The 18,564-nt window shown below is 42.8% G+C and overlaps 2 protein-coding genes across 6 annotated transcripts in view; one reads left to right on the top strand and one right to left on the bottom strand.

The window, feature by feature from the left end:
• GEMIN5 (gem nuclear organelle associated protein 5) overlaps positions 1-2,200 on the bottom strand; it is a 45,940-nt gene extending 43,740 nt beyond the window's left edge. For all 4 annotated transcript variants that reach the window (XM_047774330.1, XM_047774273.1, XM_047774217.1 and 1 more), the window contains exons 1-3: positions 1,950-2,200; positions 990-1,150; positions 97-278 (exon numbers count right to left, since the gene is read on the bottom strand). In XM_047774330.1, coding sequence (XP_047630286.1) covers positions 97-278; positions 990-1,150; positions 1,950-2,115 — 509 coding nt within the window. In that variant the 5' untranslated portion in view covers positions 2,116-2,200. The remainder of the gene's footprint in view (positions 1-96; positions 279-989; positions 1,151-1,949) is intronic.
• A 168-nt stretch (positions 2,201-2,368) lies between these two features.
• The window catches only part of MRPL22 (mitochondrial ribosomal protein L22), a 44,166-nt gene continuing 27,970 nt past the window's right edge, over positions 2,369-18,564 (top strand). Inside the window, exons 1-2 of one of the 2 annotated variants that reach the window (XM_047774618.1) lie at positions 2,369-2,424; positions 3,954-3,996. In XM_047774618.1, the coding sequence (XP_047630574.1) occupies positions 3,965-3,996 (32 nt within the window). In that variant the 5' untranslated portion in view covers positions 2,369-2,424; positions 3,954-3,964. Of the gene's footprint in view, positions 2,425-3,758; positions 3,873-3,953; positions 3,997-18,564 lie in introns of those variants that run through there. The other variant, XM_047774572.1, reaches the window with a different exon arrangement.

Here is an 18,564-nt window from a genome sequence, read left to right on the forward strand (position 1 = left end):
CTCTAAGGAATGAAGGGACAGGAGAAGGTAAAGCAATGTGAAATAAGATCATCAACAAAAATAAATCATCCACACAGATGGCAGCATAGTACTTACCCAATGGCTACTAAATCTTCATGATGAGGTGAGCAAGTAAGACAGAAAATTGTCCTAGGTTCTATAAACAGGTGCTGGCTGTCATTTCTGTTCAGCCAGTAACAGAAAACTACTCCCTTTTCATCTCCAGATACTATTAAATCCTTTACTCGAGGAGACCAATGCAATGCTGATATTGTATGCTTTAAAACAAAACAAAAATTATTTGCTTCTTATTTGTCAATGCTAAATTTTTAGTTTTTAACCTGTACAATGCTAGGCACATGACAGGTACTTAATATATACTGTGAGTTCCACTTGTATAGCAAGACTACATCATAACCAAATGATAGGAGAATTTAGGCTACTGGGGATCAAAGGACCATTTACATTTTTTTTTCCTTTTACAGATTAATGCAAAGTTCTTACTAAAAAGGAGTTCTTTCCTTTCCTACATTCTCTCAAAAAGCAGATATACAATTAATCACCTAGTTTGGAAACAAGTTTCATTCACTTATAGTTTATACTGGGAGTCATTTTCACATAAAGAAGGAGAGAGTAAATATTTTAGACTGTGTGGGCCGTACTGTCTCTGATGCAAGTACTTAACTCTGCCATTGTCGCATGCAAGTAGCCAATACTTAAAATTGTAGAAAGTACTTAAATGAACAACTGTGATTATATTCCAGTAAAACAGTTTGGAAAAGGAGGCAGCAGTGCAGTTTGCTGACCTCTTATTTATATTCACCTCCTTCCAGAAAAGTTTTTAAGTATCTTACCATATAGAGCTTATCTAATGAACGAAAACAATTACAAAAGTTACTTGCACAGATAAGCTAGCAAAACTATACTTGAAGCAAGAGAACTCTGGCAGATATATAATAATGGCCTGAGAAACTAGTAAGCCATGGTACCTGATGGAGTGCATGTTCGGTCACAACTGTTTTTGTCTCTACATCCCAGATTTTCACAGTCCCATCGTCAGAGCTGGTGGCACAGAGGTTGTATTGACCCGGGTGATGACAAAATGTGAAGCCAGAGACCCTTTCGGTGTGTCCCACCAACTCCCCTATGACTTTAAGCAAAATCAGATTCCAGGTTAAAGTGCTACCTAAGCCTCCTTGGCAGAATCTTACTGTTGTTAAGTGGTGACTGAGACTTCACTTAGCCCATGGAAGAACTCACAATTAGAGACCCCAAGTGCTGGTACTGCCTTTACCTGAGTTTAGACATGTCTTTTTTATCTCCTTGGGCCTCAGTCTTCTCAAATCTATAAAATGCTGTTCATATCCCTTGATATGCCCAGTTCTCAGACTGAGGAGCAGCTCAATGGAAGCATGTAAGAGATTCTTATCTAGATCTGGCCAGACATCGTTTGGAACAGAATAAGTATCTGGCATCCCATATCCTAAGGCATAAGCAAAACCTGGGTTGGAGCCTGAAAGCATCCGGCTCAAGTCCTTCATCTTACAGAAATTAGTATCATAAATTTGCAAGATCTCCCTTAAGGCGTGCAGCTATTAGGCAGCCCTCAACCCCAAGGAGCACTCAGGGGGCCCGCACGCACTGGGTTGGGGAGGAAGGCCTAGATGTTATAAATATCTGAAAAGAGACAGGGTTAACTTTTCAGTAAGCAGAGGATCCACGTGAGAGCGCCAGGAGGCGGGACCGCTCGGCCACAGCGTGGTGTATAGCTCAACCTTGTAGACTGGGACGCGCGCGAGTCAGCTTAGTTGGCCGTAAGGAGACCCTTCTCCCTTCCCGAGCCTCAGTTTCCTCATCTAAAGAGATGGGGGTGGCTAGAAATGCCCACTCGGAGCCTGCAGGGAACTCAGGAAGGGCAAGAAGGCTGGGGCCAGGAGGTGGGGAATTACCTCGAAATGGGGGCGTCCCTGGTATCGCGTCCGCGCCTGGGCCCACGCGGACAAGGAAGACCGAGGTCCGTGCCGCGAAGCCGAAGAGGCCCCCGGGCACGGCATCGCTGCATCGGGAGCAGTACCAGTTAGGGGAGGGCGGCAGCGTGCGCGGTTCCTGAGCCATGATCACTGGCACCCAGGGATGAGGGAAGCAACCACTTGCGCAGACCTTTCGCAGCCCCACGCTGTAGCCAGGAAGGGGGCGGGGTTGACCCGGAGCCCCGCCCCTTCGGGCCCGCCGCTACGGCGCGCGCGGAGGTCCAGGCCGCACCGCGGGCTCGGCTACTGGTGTCGCTGGGCTGGGTAGGGTGGGGTCCAGAGCGCGGCGCTCAGCCACCGAACCTCGCCTGCGGCTGGAGCGTCTAGTGCGGCTGGAGCCCAGCCCAGGGGTTAGGCATTTTTCACTTCTCACAGCAAGGTGCATCATTAAGAGGTTAGAACGCTTTTTTCCCTGGACCTATTCAACCCCTATCCCATCAAATATTTTTTTAAAGGGTTTCCGCAACTGGGTGAAAATTCTGTCTCTGGGTTTTCGATACTCAAGTAAAAGCAGAATAGTGACTCTTTTGATCTGATTACCGGTCAACTCTGTGAAGGGACTGTATGTTAAGTGCTGTGGAGGAAAAAGAACTGAAGTTCCCTTCCAGCTCAAACATCCTAAAATGCTCAGATTCTGCACTTACACTCATCTACTCCCTATTGCATGTTTGCATTGGGTATCTCGAACTCCGGCATACCCAGCAAATAAAATTTGAGATATCTATGCAAATAAAGGGAGGTCAAATATATTTGGATGTGGGTACAACCATAACTTTGGAGGCATCCAACCCTTTTTTTTTTTGACCTCTTTTTTCCAGTTATCTGAGACTTTAACCTATCCTAAATCTGTTTCTCATTTGAAGAAGGAAGATGATAATCCAGGCCTTGTTGGATTGCTGTGGGGAATACATGAGATTTAGTCAAATGCCTACTGGCCATATTTGGCAGCAAGTGCCTGACAATTATTAACTCTTAGCTCTTGGAGGTGAACCTGGAGCATCATACTTTGTATTTGAACTGCTTGTTCTTTATTTTCAATTATTTATTTTACTACTATTATTATTTTTGCTTTTTAGGGTCACACCCGCGGCATATGGAGGTTCCCAGGATAGGGGTTGAATCGGAGCTGTAGTCACTGGCCTAGGCCATAGCCACAGCAACGCCGGATCCTTAACCTACTGAGCGAGGCCAGGGAACAAACCGGATTCCTTTACGCTGCGCCCTGACGGGAACTCTTGTTTTCATTTATTTATCAAATATTTTCAATACTATATTAATTTCAGGTGTACAACGATTCACAGTTTGTAATGATTTCATTCAAAATATTATAAAATATTGGCTATATTTCCTGTGCTGTACAATAGATCCTTGTAGCTTATTTTATACCTAGTAGTTTGCATGTTCTTTAAAAGAGCTTTCACATGATCTCTAGTGATCTTTACTAGCCAGTGCCATAGGGATACTTATTTGCTTTACTGACGACAAAACCGAAACCTTCCCAGGTTAATTGGCTTGTTCACGGTCTCTGTTTTCCTAACCCTTCAGGCCATTTGTGAGGTGTTATCCAGTTTTTCTGGATCCTGACGAGTTTCCGGAAAATCGCTAGATTGGAGCCTTTATTAAGTCATTCACTCCCAAACAAGGCTGGCCCAACCACACCTTTTACTCCTGAAGCGTGTTCGCAGTCTCCATGACAACCCCCTAGGTGTCTTTGGGACCCGGGATTGGGGGCGGGGAGAAAGCCGGAGAATTGCGCATGCGTCTTGCCCACGCGGCGTTTGAACGCGGAGGCTTCCGTAGCGGGAGGGAGAAAGATGGCGGCGGCAGTACTGGAACATTTGGGTAAGGACCGTTGAGGGCTTAAGAGATGGAAGAAAGGAGGGAGGTGGGAGTCTAAATTGACGGCCTTTGTTGATTTTGCAGGTGGGTTATGGATGCAGAATCTCAGGGGGAAGCTGGCTTTGAGGTAAGTCGCCTCGGAGTTGCAGAAAGCTCCATGTTAGTTTTTCAGTCAGTCACTGAGAGCCTAGTGCCTGGCTCTGGTTTAGGCTCCGAGGTTAGCAAACTGGACATCCAGAGCGTCTGCTGTGCCACCTCGTTTTTTCGCTGCCGTACTGCATAGCCCTGCGGGGATCAGGATTTCTTCCTATGACCTATGGGGCATTATAAATTCTTTTCTGAATAGTCTTTCCTGATCTTTCTGTATATAGTTAGACTCTCCCAAACATGTTGGGAGCGCCCTTTCCTCATTATGCCTGGAGTTATTTGTCTGCATGAGCAGGGTTGTATTGCAGACTGTTGGCTTTACATCGTGCCTGACATTGTGTGAAAATGTTTTTTCGCATTCCCTCGTTATGATTATATCCTACGTAGTGTTGGTACTAGTATTCCCATTTTTTGCAGACAAGTAAATTGAAGTTCCCAAAGTAGAATAAGTTGCCCAAGGTCTCCGAGTTGCAGGAAGTTTTGAAGCTTGATACTGTATTCCTTAGAGCATTCTTTGATCTCAGGACAAAAGCGTTCTTTAAGGTTAGGGAATGCACTTGAGTCAGTGCTGGTAGGAGGCTTTCTCTGCCTTCTTCTCATTGTCCTTTTTTTTGTAGTACTGCTATCGATATTTGGAGATTGATAATCTGATTGCAAATATTCTGATCGGTGTATTTGTTAACATTAATTTTGGTTTAGTTCATAGGCTTTGGAGTTAGGAACAACTCTTGTTTCTCTTTGTAGCTGCAGCATGGGGTCATGCACAAAGTAAATGTTTTGCTAATTTGGTTGATTTAAACTGTCCATCACTGACTTATATTGGGAAGCTTAAGCAAGTAACTGGAGCAGTTTGGTTTTAGTCTTTTTATGTTTGTAATATAAGAGGGTTGGAATTTGCTAGGTAATCTCAAAGGCTTTTTCTACTTTTTTTTTTTCCTATTAGAGTATAGTTGATTTACAGTGTTGTCTTTATAGTTTTGAAGTTATTTAATTTTATGAATCCCCATTCTGGACTTTCTAGTGGGGAAATGGCTACATGAAAACTAAGTCGAAAGGTATAACTAAGGCTCGTGATGACCATGCAAAATCTTAGAGGTCATCTAGTTCAGTGGATGAAAACCTAATTGGATACCAGATGCCAGACAGGTGATAGAAATGACTGAACTAGGAGAAGTGGTCTCTGTAAAAAGAGAGAGTGGTAAGGCCTGTGGAGGTCGGTAGAGTGCATTCCACCTCTAAAGGCATTTAATTGAATTGAAAAATGCTTCTGACCAAATAAAACTTTTCTGTAGGGTCTATTTAGTGCAGACTGACAATTTCCAGCCTTTGAATTTTAAGTCTCCACTTTATTGCTGCTACATTTGGAAAGTTTTGTGACTTACTGAAGGTTACATGGCAAATCAGACTAAACAAAAAATTTTCTGGCTTTAAATAGTGCTCTGTCAGAGTTCCCAGTGGTAACAAATCTGACTAGTATCCATGAGGACGTAGGTTTGATCCTTGGCCCTGCTCAGCAGGTTAAGGAATTGGCATTTCCGTGAGCTGTAGGTCGCAGATGTGGCTTGGATCTCGAGTTGCTGTGGCTGTAGTGTAGGCTGGCAGCTGCATCTCTGATTTGACCCCTAGCCTGGGAACGTGCATCTACCGTGGGTGTGGTCCTAAAAAATAATAGTGCTCTGTCACATGGGAGGATCAGAGTGATTTAAAAGTGTACGTTTAGAGAATGAAGAGTGTATTTTGGTGGTTTAGAAATAGAAGGGTTATTGTAAAAGCTCAAAGGCACTAGTTATTAAGCTGTACATAGGTTAAAATCCTCCACAAGAAAAATCAAATTGGAAATGTCATGAATCAGCAGCTTGGTGGGGAAATGATGACAGCAGTCTGATATATCTGAATGAACCCTGAGTTGCAGGTGATGCAGATGAATTTCAGGTCCCTGTCAAGGACAGATGTTGTGGCCTTGGGCCATTTGCTTAACTTCTCTGAGGCTCAGTTTCCTCATATCAAAAAGTGAGGATAATGTTTATCTTCAAGAGTGGTTGTGAGAATTAAGGGACAAATTATAAAATGTCTGTTAGTGCCTGGTGCTGTAGAGAAGTGGTGATGGGGTGATATTGCTGTGAAGTTGTTTGAGAGGAAATCAGATTTTGTGCTGAAACTATTAGTAGCTCCTCAGCACTCATGGATGAGATTATGTATTTCATTTATCAGCCCTACTTTTTTTTTTTTTTTTGTCTTTTTGCCATTTCTTGAGCCACTCCCATAGCATATGGAAGTTCCCAGGCTAGGGGTCGAATCAGAGCTGTAGCCGCCGGCCTACGCCAGAGCCACAGCAACTCGGGATTCAAGCCGCATCTGCAACATACACCACAGCTCATGGCAACGCTGGATCCTTAACCCACTGAGCAAGGGCAGGGACTGAACCCGCAACCACGTGGTTCCTTGTTGGATTTGTTAACCATTGAGCCACGATGGGAACTCCAGTCAGCCCTACTTTTATAGAACAATTTGCAGAATGACAAGAAACTGAAACATACATTAGCCTATTTTTCTCTTTAGTTGAGTTATTCCTAAGAGACTTTTCCAAAGTAAGGGGTAGAAATTATCTCTTGATTTTTTATGTATGTATGCTCTCAGTGTTCTGATGGCCATGACCAGCAGATGTGACAATCACGATGTCTTGTGCTGTCTTAAGGAAATCTTAGCCTATGATCTGAGGGGTTGTGATTCCTTGCTTTTTAGGGCAGTGTTTCTTAAATTTGAGTCATAAACCCCTTTGAGAGTGTGATGAAAGCCATAAAATGTGTTTCCAGAAAATGCATATCACATTCATAGTTTTTCTTGTAATGTCATAATCCTCAGCGTACGAATCTTTGCACTGGGACATCATAATTAAACAAAACCACAATGATGACACACGTTAATAAATGTAAACGCAATAATGGTTAGTTGTTGTAGGCTATGTTGGAAAGCTTTTCAGAGAGTGGTTCTTGCGTTTATGGGTGAGCTATTTCCTTCAATTTGTTTTGAAAATTTTCAGTCTTACAAGAAAGTTGAAAGAATATTAAAATGTCTTTTAGCTGGATCCATCAATTGTTAGCATCACTTTAGCTCTCTCTATAAATATACATGGTTTTTTCCCCTAAATCATTTGAAAGAGAGTTACAACCATTACGGTGCTTTATTCCTGATCACTTCAGGTTGTTTTTCTTAAAAGTGATGATGGTTTCCAAGAACCATGCACCATAAATAGTACCATTTAATGATCTTTTTTATTTTAATGTTTCAGTTTAAAGGATTCAAGTAGAAATCAAGTTTATACTGACATACTGACATTTACCTATTTTTTTCTTGTCAGGGCTGCACCTGTGGCATGTGAAAGTTCCCAGGCTAGGGGTTGAATTGGAGCTGTAGCTGCCCGCCTGTGTCTATGCCATAGTCAGGCCAGATCTGAGCCATGTCTGTGACCTGCACTGGGCAGCTAGCAGCAGCACCGGATCTTTAACCCATTCAGCAGGGGCAGGGATAGAACCCGTATCCTCACGGGTACTAGTTGGGTTCGTTCCCACTGAGCCACAAGGTGAACTCTCGACATTTACTTTTGTAAAAAGAACATTGGCTGCTATTTTTTGTAGCTTGACAATAAGCCATAAAATGGTCATGCGCGAAAACAAGGAGATGTTATAGGTGGACATTTTCAATTTCATAATATTTATGTTTGTTTAATGAGTTTCTTGTTTATGTGATGCTTTATTCCTTTCAAAGCACTTGTAAAACTTCCTTCAATTAGTGTTTATATCTGGTTGAAGTCATAGATCTGAAATGTTTTTCTGTTAGTTTTCTAGGGCTGCTGTAGCAAATTACCACCACCTGAGTGACCTAAAGCTAAAGCAGTAGAAATTTTTTCGTTCATAGTTCTGGAGGTCAGAAGTTCAAAGGCAAGGTTTTGGCAGGGTTGTGCTCCTTCTGGAGACTGTGGGGGAGAATCCATTCCTTGCCTCTTCCAGCTTCTGGCTCTTTCTTCAGGTCACCTTTCCCTCCATTTGTCTGCTTCAAAACTTTCTTTACATCTCTCTCATTAAGGTACATGGGATTACACTTAGGGCTAAAAAGATAATCCAGAATAAGCTCCCCTCTGGAGATATCTAACTTAATGATCTCCTTTTCCATACAATATATTTACAGATTCTGGGGTGAAGACGTGGACACATCTTTGGGGCCGACATTCAGCCCACTACATTCTCTCTCAAAAGGTGTTGATTACATCATCTTTAGGTCTTTTTTTTTTTTTTCCCCCCAGAAAGATGTCCTGTAAATCACACCTTTGCTTCTGCTACGCCTTTAACCTGGAGTGCTCTCAGACTAGGCATCTGAATGTTGAAGTCTGTACTTTCTTCAGTACTTAGCTCAAGTCTCAACTCCTTACAGCCATTCCGATTACCCCAGCCTTCCTGTTAATTATGGCATTTTAATGCCTACTGCACATTATGGTTAATTTTCCATCTCTCTAGGGCTAGGTATATATTTTATGTCCCCATCACCTAGAATAGTACCTGTACCATAATAAGAAATATATTTGGTCTTGGTCCTTGGTTCCTTGCACAGAGCTCCTAAAATCCTTGAAATTTCCTGAGTGCTAGGAGAGTATTTTTCACTCATAACAAGTCCCTTTGGAATGGGGCTGGAATTTAGGTTATAAAAACTAGAACAACGGAGTTCCCGTCGTGGCTCAGTGGTTAACAAATCCGACTAGGAACCATGGGGTTTCGGGTTTGATCCCCAGCCTTGCTCAGTGGTTAACAAATCCGACTAGGAACCATGGGGTTTCGGGTTTGATCCCCAGCCTTGCTCAGTGGGTTAAGGATCCGGCATTGCCGTGAGCTGTGGTGTAGGTCACAGTCTCAGCTCGGATACTGCATTGCTGTGGCTCTGGCATAGGCCTGCAGCTACTGCTCTGATTAGACCCCCTAACCTGGAAATCTCCATATGCCACGGGTATGGCCCTAGAAAAAGACGAAAAAGACAAAAAAAAAAAAGAAAGAAAAGAAAAAACTTTATACGAGGTTCTGAGAAATTCTGGGTTCGTGAACCCCTTGATGTCCTTGAAGGTGGTCTGCCTGGAGAGGGCATAGAGGCCTGTGCCCTCCCTGCCATACCTTGTCCTATGCATCGCTTCTGTTTGGCTGTTCCTGAGGTGAATCCTTTATAATAAACATAAATATTTCCTTGAATTCTTGAAGATGTCCTAGCTAATTATTGAACCTCGGGGTGGAAGAGAGGGTTGTGGGAAGCACCACATTTGTTGTCAGGTAAGCAGAGCTCCGGGTAATCTGGACACCCTTTTTTTTTTTTTGGCTTTTTGGCTTTCCCACAGCATATGGAGGTTCCCAGGCTAGGGGTCTAATCGGAACTGTTGCCACCAGCCTACGCCAGAGCACAGCAACGCGGGATCCAAGCCGCGTCTGCAACCTACACCACAGCTCTCGGCAACGCTGGATCCTTAACCCACTGGGCAAGGCCAGGGATTGAACCCGCAGCCTCGTGGTTCCTAGTTGGATTCGTTAACCACTGAGCCACAACGGGAACTCCTGGATACCCTTTTGCATATGACTTCTGGTGTGGGGCAGTCCTGTGGAACTGTGCCCTTCAACTTGTGGGATCTGATGCTAGCTCTCAGGTAGATGGTGTCAGAATTGAATTCAGTTGTTGGATACTCAGTGTTGGAGAAGTGGTTGTTGGTATAGAAAACCCCCACGTTTGGTGTCAGACATGGTGTTAGCAAAAGACATCATAGTACCCTCTCCTTATTAGTTGGTCAGTAAGTAAAAGCTGAACTATTAATCAGCCTGAACAGATGCAAGTTGTAGTCTGAAAGATTGGGAGAAATTGAGATTCTGGTTTCTCCATTCCAGTGCCAGGAAGGAATCCTCATGGCAAATTAAGCGTGGGTATAGATTTCTAGTTTTATGAAATAGAATAGCTTGTGCTGGAGTTCCTGTCATGGCTCAGCAGAAACAGATCTGACTAGTATCCATGAGAGCACTGGTTCGATCCCAGGCCTCGCTCAGTGGGTTAAGGATCTGGTGTTGCCATGAGCTGTGATGTAGGTCACAGACAAGGCTTGGATCTGGCCGTTGTGGCGCCTGTGGCGTAGGCCAGCAGCTATAGCTCCAATTCGACCTCTAGCCTTGGACCTTCCATATGCTGTGGGTGCGGCCCTAAAAAGACAAAAAAAAAAGAAGAGTAGCTTGTGCTGATTATCCAAATTGTTTTCAGGATTCTAAACTATTCCTTTGGACAGAAAGAGGCATTTATTTAGTTAGTTTTTTTAGGGCCACATCTGCAGCATATGGAAGTTCCGAAGCTAGAGGTCAAATAGGAGCTACAGCTGCCAGCCTACGTCACAGCCACAGCAATGCCAGATCCACGCTGCATCTGTGACCTATACCACAGCTCCCGGCAACACCAGGTCCTTAGCCCACTCAGTGAGGCCAGGGATCAAACCTATATCCTTATGGATACTAGTCAGGTTCGTTACCCATGTGTCACAATGGGAACTCCCTAGAATGAGGCTTTTAGAAGCTCTCTACACCTATGCAATTAGTTATCCACCAGAATATGACTGTTATTACTCTGAATGATACGGTAGTAATCTGAAAGTTTTAATGTCTTATTTTCAAATGATTATTGGCACCAGAGGCTTCTAATAGCTTCTCTGAGGGAAGGTGTCACATCTTTGAAATGGCAAGTTGAATAAGAATGTATTTATAAACTTTTTGATTTATTCTCAGATTCTTTAAAGAAATTGTTCTGCTGAGAATTGTGACTTTGTTTTTTATTTGTTCTCATACCACTCTGTAGTAGGCCAAACCCCTCAAAGTATATAAATATAAATTTAAAAAAATCTATGTGCTAATCATGAAAAAGAAGAGTAATGTGGAGACAGGGAAGAATGAAACTTATTTTAAAAAGTTGGTTTGGGGCCCTACTAGCTTATCTGAAGAGGTTACAAATGAGAGATCTGTCTTATGCATCAGGCCTGCAAATATGTTTTGTGTGTATGTTATATTGTGTTTTAAAACTTCTTTTTTTTTTTTTTTGTCTTTTGTCTTTTTAGGACCCTACCTGTGGCATATGGAGGTTCCCAGGCCAGGGGTTGAATTGGAGCTACAGCTGCTGGCCTATACCACAGCCACAGCAATGCCAGATCCAGGCCGCCTCTGTGACCTACACCATAGCTCACGGCAACACCGGATCCTTAACCCACTGAGCAAGGCCAGGGATTGAACCTGTGTCCTCATGGATGCTGGTTGGATTTGTTTCTGCTGCGCCACAACAGGAAACAAACCTGACTAGCATCCAGGAGGAAATAGGTTCAGTCCATGTCCTCATGGATATTAGTTGGATTGGTCAACCACTGAGCCAAGGCAGGAGTTCCTAAAACTTCTTTTTTTAAATCAGCATTTAAAAACTGGTACCTTTCTCATAAAAATCTAGGTTTCCAGGAGTTTCTGCTGTGGCACAGTAGGTTAAAGATCCAGTGTTGCTGCAGCTGTGGCATAGGTAGCAGCTGTGGTTTGGATCTGACCTGGTCCAGGAACTTCCATGTGCTACTAGTGCAGCCAAAAGACAAGAAACAAAAAACTTAAAAAAAAAAAAAATCTAGGTTTCTAGATTCTGTTGTGCATCACAAGGCATGGCAACAATTTTCTAGAGCAGAAGAGTGTACCACTCTTTAGGTGAGACATAAGAGTCTTCAGTTTTCTTCATTTTCCAACTACTTATAAATTGTTGTGTAGGTACTTATGCCCAGCCCTCTTAGCTTGTTTGTGTTACCTGGCTGTCCCCTGTATTCTCTAATTCATTCTACAAATGTGTATTTGGTGCCTGCTGTATGCCAGGTACTGTTCTAGCACTGGGAATTTTGTAGTGAACCAAAAACCATGATAGTCTCTACCCTCATAATGTATAATCTAGTGAGGGAGGAGAGTAATAAGCAGAATAAGGAAAATACATGATGGTGATAACTGCCTTGTAGAAAACGAAAGCAGAGGATGGGAATAGGAAGTGTGTAAATGAGAGGGAGGTTGTACTTTTGGATAGGAGGTTGTACTTTTGGATAGGAGGGCCCTCCTTAAGAGATAGTATTTGAAAGAAATAAGGGAGCAAGCTGTAAGCCTGCCAACATCTGAGTGAATAACCTAGGCATGTGGAACTTAAGTGTGAAGCCCCTACTATGGTCAAAAGCAGTGAGTGAAGAAGGAGACAGTGGGAGATGAGGTCAGAAGAAGGACTAGGACAGCATGTTGAGCCTTAGGGTCGTTGTAAGTCCTTTGGTTTTTATTCTGATTGAGATGGGAAACCATTGGTGGGTTTTTAGTATGAGAGCCATATGATCTGACTTATGTTTCTGAGTGGTTCTTTCTGTGTTGAGAACAGACCAAGGAAGGGGCGGGGAGCAAGGAGAGAAGCGGAGACTGTGGATATTTCAGGTTAGAGATTATGGAGGCTTGGATTAGGGTGGCTGTGAGGCTGGGTGAGTGATTGGATTCTGGCATTAGGTTAATGACAGCTGACAAGACTTGTTGATGAATTGGATGTGGGGTATGAGAAAGAAGGGTGACAGCAGGGTTTATGACCTGACCAAATGGAAGGTTGAAGTTATCGTTTCCTGAGATGGGAAGACTTCTAGAAGAGCGTTGTTTTTTTTTGTTTGTTTTTTTGTTTGTTTGTTTTTAAGGGCTGCACCTGTGGCATATGGAAGTTCCCATGTGAGGGGTTGAATTGGAGGTGTAGCTGCTAGCCACATCCATGCCAAATCTGAGCTGTGTCTGCGGCCTACAACACAGCTCATGGCAACACTAGATCCTTAATCCACTGATCGAGGCCGGGGATCAAACCTCCATCCTCCTGGATACTAGTAAGGTTCATGACCGCTGAGTCATAACAGGAACTCCTAGAGGAGTTTTGTTTTGTTTTGGTTTTTGGCCATACCTGTGGTGTGTGCAAGTTCCCAGGTCAAGGATCGAACCTACGCCACAGCAGTGACCCAAGCTGCTACAGTGACAATGCCAAATCTATAACCCACTGTGCCACAGGGAACTCCTAGAAGAGTGGGTTTGGGGGAGAATATCAAGAGGTTGGTTTGGATCTTGTTAAGTTTGAGATATCCAGTCACCGTATAATTGGAGACATGAGGAGGTGATTGGATAGATGAGTTTGGAGTCAGGAAAGGCATGCAGATTTGCTGGTTACCAGTGTATGAACAGTGTTTAAAGCCGGAAGACTAGCTGACTTCACCGTGTTTGCGTGTAGATAGAAAGCACAAGAATTCAAGGATTGATTCCTACCTGGGGCAGCCAACATACACAGATTAGGGTGAGGAGGAGACGGGAGAAGTGTCTAGAGAGGTGAGAGGAAAACCCAGACTGTGCAATGCCCTGGAACGCAAGTAAAGAATGTGTCTCAAGGAAGAGCAAGTGACCAAATGCGATACCGTGGTTTATGAGAAATACATACTTGGGCGTTTAGATGACCAAAATGTATTTCTCATATATATTTGGTCTTTGTCCGTGGTTCTGGCTCATAGTTCCCCAAACTCTTGGGATTTCCTGAGCCATAGGGTAGTGGGAGCTTCTTTGGGGGGGAGACATACCCTCAGCATGTAGAAGTTCTCAGGCTAGGCATTGAACCTGCACCACAGCAGGGACAACACCGGATCCTTAACCCACTGTGCCTCAAGGGAACTCCAGTGGGAGCTTCTTTTGCCATATTTGGTCTCTTGTCCTCAGTTTCTGAAATGGCTTCAGAGCCATAAAGTGAAATGAGTGTCCTATTATTCATAACAAATCCCTTCCCACCACAGCTGGGTTTATGTTAATGAGGTGAATTTTGGGTAGCACTTAAGAATGGGGGCTGTTTGCCAGGGAAACCAACCAGGAACAGAGGAGTGGAACTTTCAGTCCCACCACTTCCTGATTTTCAAGAAGGAAAAGACTGGAGGTTGAATCAGTCACCAGTGGCCATAAGTTAATCAGTTATGCCAATGTAATGAAGCCTCCATCAAAAGGAAGGAGTCTGGAGAGCTTTTGAGTTGGGGGATCAGAATGCTTCCATGTGCCACCGATCTGGGCCCCAATTTTCACAAAGAGCGCCTTTGTTTGGGACTTTGCCCTGTGTTTCTCTTCATTTAGCTTTTGATTGATATATTTTACTGTGTTTTGTAAAAAATCAGTTTACTCTAGCAAGTAAGTGGGTTTCCTGAATTCTGTGAGCTGCGCCAGCAGATTAATCAAACCCAAAGAAGGGGCCATTGAGACCCTCTTGATTTATAGCCAGATAACAACCTGGCTATAAACCTTGTAGTTGGCATCTGAAGTGGAGCTGGTCTTATGGGACAGAGTCCTTAACCTGTAGAATCATGCTGTCTCCAGATAGAGTGTCAGAATTGAATTCAGTTGTAGGACAGCCAGCTGGTGTCAGAGCCTTGCTTGGTGGTGGCGTGAGGAACTACCCTGCAGTGTTGCAAGTGTTAGGCAGTCAGACCCCTTTTTCCACAGATCCTTAGCTCATTCTCAGATGAAGATTGAGAATTGCCTCTTGGATTTTACAATGCACATGTCTTCAATGACCTTGATAAAGCAGTTTTGGTGGAGTGATGCAGGCAAAACAACCTAAGTGGAGAAGGTTAAGGGTGAATGGGAGGGCTGGAATGAGAGAGAGAGAACCTGCACCACAGCAGGTTAGGTAACATTTAGGTTCAGGGAAGTTCAAAGAGTTTTGTGGCAGTAGCTAGAGAGAATTGGTCAGGGAATGGATTATTTTAAGTTGAGAAGTACTAGAGGTTATTTTTTTTGCTGATGGGAGCATTCTAGTAGAGAAGGGAAAAAGTGATGATTTAAAGAGGGAAGAAAGAATTGCTGGAGCAGTACCCTTGAGGGGGTGGGAAGAAGTGGGATCTAGAAAGCAGAGGATGAGAGTAGTCCTAGATAGGGCATAGATTTGCATTCTTCGTAACAACTGAAGGCAGTCAGTGTGTGTGGACATGGATGCAGGTGGGTATTTAGATTAGGTGGCAGGAGCTTGTAGGAGTTCTCTTCTGATTGTTCAGTTTTCTCAGTGAGAAGGCATAGTTTTTAGCGGAGACTGAGGACGAGGGAGGAGACATAGGAGGTTTAACTAGCAAGGAAGAGGGATGAAGTATGTCTGCAGGGTCTAGGAGAGTAAACAGACTAGAGAAATACCAGTTGGAATGCCAGGCAGCCTTAAGGGCCCACTTGGGGTTTATGAATAAGAAGCAGAGTGGGAAAATCTGATTTATCAACCATCCACATGCGAATGTTGTAATAACAGGAACAGAAATGTCATGCTCCCTGGTCTGCACAGACTAGCTCTGTTTTTTGTTTGTTTGTTTTTAAGGCTGCTTTAGCTAACAGTGGCTTCCAATTGGGAGCAGTTTTGTCCCTCACTCCACCAAGGAGATATTTGACTATGTCTGGAGACGTCTTTGGTTGTCGCAAGGCAACAGGTGCCACAGGCATCTAGTGGGTGAAGGTGAGGGATGCTACTCAGCATCCTGTGAGGAAGGCACAGGGCAGCCTCCACAACGAAGAGTGACCTGCCTGAAAAGTCAGTAGTGCCCAGGGCGAGCAACTGAGCTGTTAATGGTCCAGACTTGCTGGGATTTTACGTTTTTTGTTTGCTAAACTTTTGTTTCCTTGTTTGATTGTCCTTGACTTTCACAAAGTAAAATTATATTGAGTTATGAGAATACACATATCACTTCAGCCCTTTATTTTAGATTTTAATTAAAGCAAGAGGAAGGATGTTCTTTTTATTCAGTCTCAAGTGTGGGATTAACTTAATGTTATCTGAAGTAAATTTGGAACAAAGAATTTTTTACCTTGATGCATCTATAATAGCATGATTTTCTTAAGATTGAGCCTGAGGCCAATAATATCTTCACTTGGGACTTGGGTATACTTTGTACTAAATTTCAAAATGAACTTTGAGTAACAAAGAGGGAGTATTAGTTCTGTCAAATTGTGACTTTGCAAACTTACAGATACAGACTGAGTTAACTCTTAATCCTAAAATTTGGTTTGTTATCTGCTGCTCTTCAATACCAAATGACTATGGGCGGAATTTGAAAAGTGGTACTGAAACCTAATCTTCAAGTATTGGTAGATAGATATCACTAGAATAATGAGACTAAGGAGATTCATACGCTAGCTCCAGCACACCATCCACTTTCTGCTTGAACTCTGGCAGTCTCACCATGGGTGGGTCCCTGTGTGTGTTTTGTGTGCAAGTGCTCTGGAATGCTGATTCATGCCTGCCTTCCTTCACCGGATTTGCACAGATACAATGAAGCGAAACGGATTTGATTTTCTTGGTAAATGAAAACATACAGTAAATATTAGTAGTGATATTTGAATTTCAAAATGATAAAAGTTGATCCTGGTTGCCTTTCAGTGTTCTTTTTTTGTTTGTTTTTGGTTTTTGCTTTTTAGGGCCTCACCTGCAGCATATGTAAGTTCCCAGGCTAGGAGTTGAATCGGAGCTATAGCTGTCAGCCTGCACCTCAGCTCACAGCAACGCTGGATCTTTAACCCACTGAGCAAGGCCAGGAATGGAACCCGCAACCTCATGGTTCCTAGTGAATTCATTTCCAATGTGTCACGACGGGAACTGCCTTTCAGTGGTTTTTTTGTTTTTTTGTGTTTTTTTTTTAAACAACTTTAACTTAGTTTCATTCTTTAGAATGCTAACAGTAAGCTAGAGTTCTAGGCAGATTTATTTACTTATTTATTTAGTTTTTGCTCTCTCTGTTTTTTTTTTTTTTTTTTTTTTTTAGGGCCGAACTTGCAGTATATGGAAGTTCCCAGGCTAGGGGTTGAATTGGAGCTACAGCTGCTGACCTGCACCACAGCCACAGTCACATAGGATCCCAGCTGCATCTGCGACCTACACCATAGCTCATGGCAGCGCTGGATCCCCGACCCACTGAGCAAGGCCAGGGATCAAACCTGCATCCTCATGGATACCAGTCAGATTTGATTCCACTGCGCCACAATGGGAACTCCAAGATTTAAAATTTAAAATTTGTTTGAAAATAATATTACAGAAGGAAATGAATCCTAGCAATAACCTGTGGTATCGTTTGTTAATTCCACCAACTTGCTTTTGTTGAATTTGTTTTCTCTAGTGACTCTTCGCAGGCTTTCTTTCTTTTTTTTTTTTTTTTTTTGTCTTTTGTCTTTATAGGGCCACACCCGTGGCATATGGAGGTTCCCAGGCTAGGGGTCCAACTGGAGCTGTAGCTGCTGGCCTGTGCCAGAGCCACAGCAACGCCAGATCCAAGCCACGTCTGCGACCTGCACCACACCTCATGGCAACACCAGATCCTTAACCCACTGAGCTAGGCCAGGGATCAAACTGGCAACTTCATAGTTCCTAGTTGGATTCGTTTTTGTTGCACCACGATGGGAACTCCCACAGGCTTTCTTATAAAAATTTCTCATAAAAACCTAGAGTTTTGAATTAGTTTTATTTTCAGTTGTACTTCATGGTCAGTTCATTTCTTGCTTTAATTCAGTGTTATTCCAACTGTTAGCCAGGAGAGGGTGCACACAACCTTTATGGTTTAATACACTTCTGCATTAAGTACCCCGTTTGGAATACTATTTTAATTTAATTTGATTACAGTTGTGTAGTATTTGCATGATAATTCATTTTATGAATCATTTGAGCCCTGAAAGTTTTATAGGTATTTAGAAAGCTTTGTAATTATTAATCCATAATGTGTTTAATTTATTAAGCATTATATTTAATTCACTGAATGTGTATTGAGGATTTGAGAAGTATAAGGCATTGTGCTAGACATGGGGGATACAGACAGCATGGGCCTCACCTTCAAGCAGCCTTTCAGACTGTTTAGTATAGTAGTGGTTTCATTGAAGTATTAAATAGAAGCCAAGGCATTGATATTTCTGTAACCATGGATTAGAGGTAGAATTCATACCTTGGAGAAGGCTTGGAGTTGAAGTACTCCAATTTCTCTTCTTGTAGATAAAGAATTTGAGGCTCAGAGAGGTGACAAACTTAGTGTACTCACAAATTACAACTTCATAGAAACATGATGATTATAAATATAAGAAGAAGGTTTGAAATCATGTAATACAAAGTTTGCAGTTCATAGTGTTTATTTTTTGGAGAACAGGAGAGAGGAACTGTTTAGAGGGTCTAATTTAAAATTGATGCTAACTACCATTGTTTATCATGTGCTAACTCTGTAGGGTGTTGTGCTTTAATTTAAAGTGTGTATGTATAAGCTAATTGCATATTTTGTGTGAGAATTTGCGAATATACAACAACTTTGAATATTTAAGTCTGTGTTATATGTGCCAGATATTGTCCTTGGTGCTAGAACAAGGAAGGATGTTTTACTTGCCCTTGAGATGCTCAAATCTATACACTTACTACCAGAACTCCTCCTTCTACAGCCAGCTTACTGTAGCGTAGGAGTAGGCCAACTCATTGCTGTATG

The sequence above is a fragment of the Phacochoerus africanus genome, chromosome 1 (assembly GCF_016906955.1).
Source record: "Phacochoerus africanus isolate WHEZ1 chromosome 1, ROS_Pafr_v1, whole genome shotgun sequence".
NCBI classification, from domain to species: Eukaryota; Metazoa; Chordata; class Mammalia; order Artiodactyla; family Suidae; genus Phacochoerus; species Phacochoerus africanus.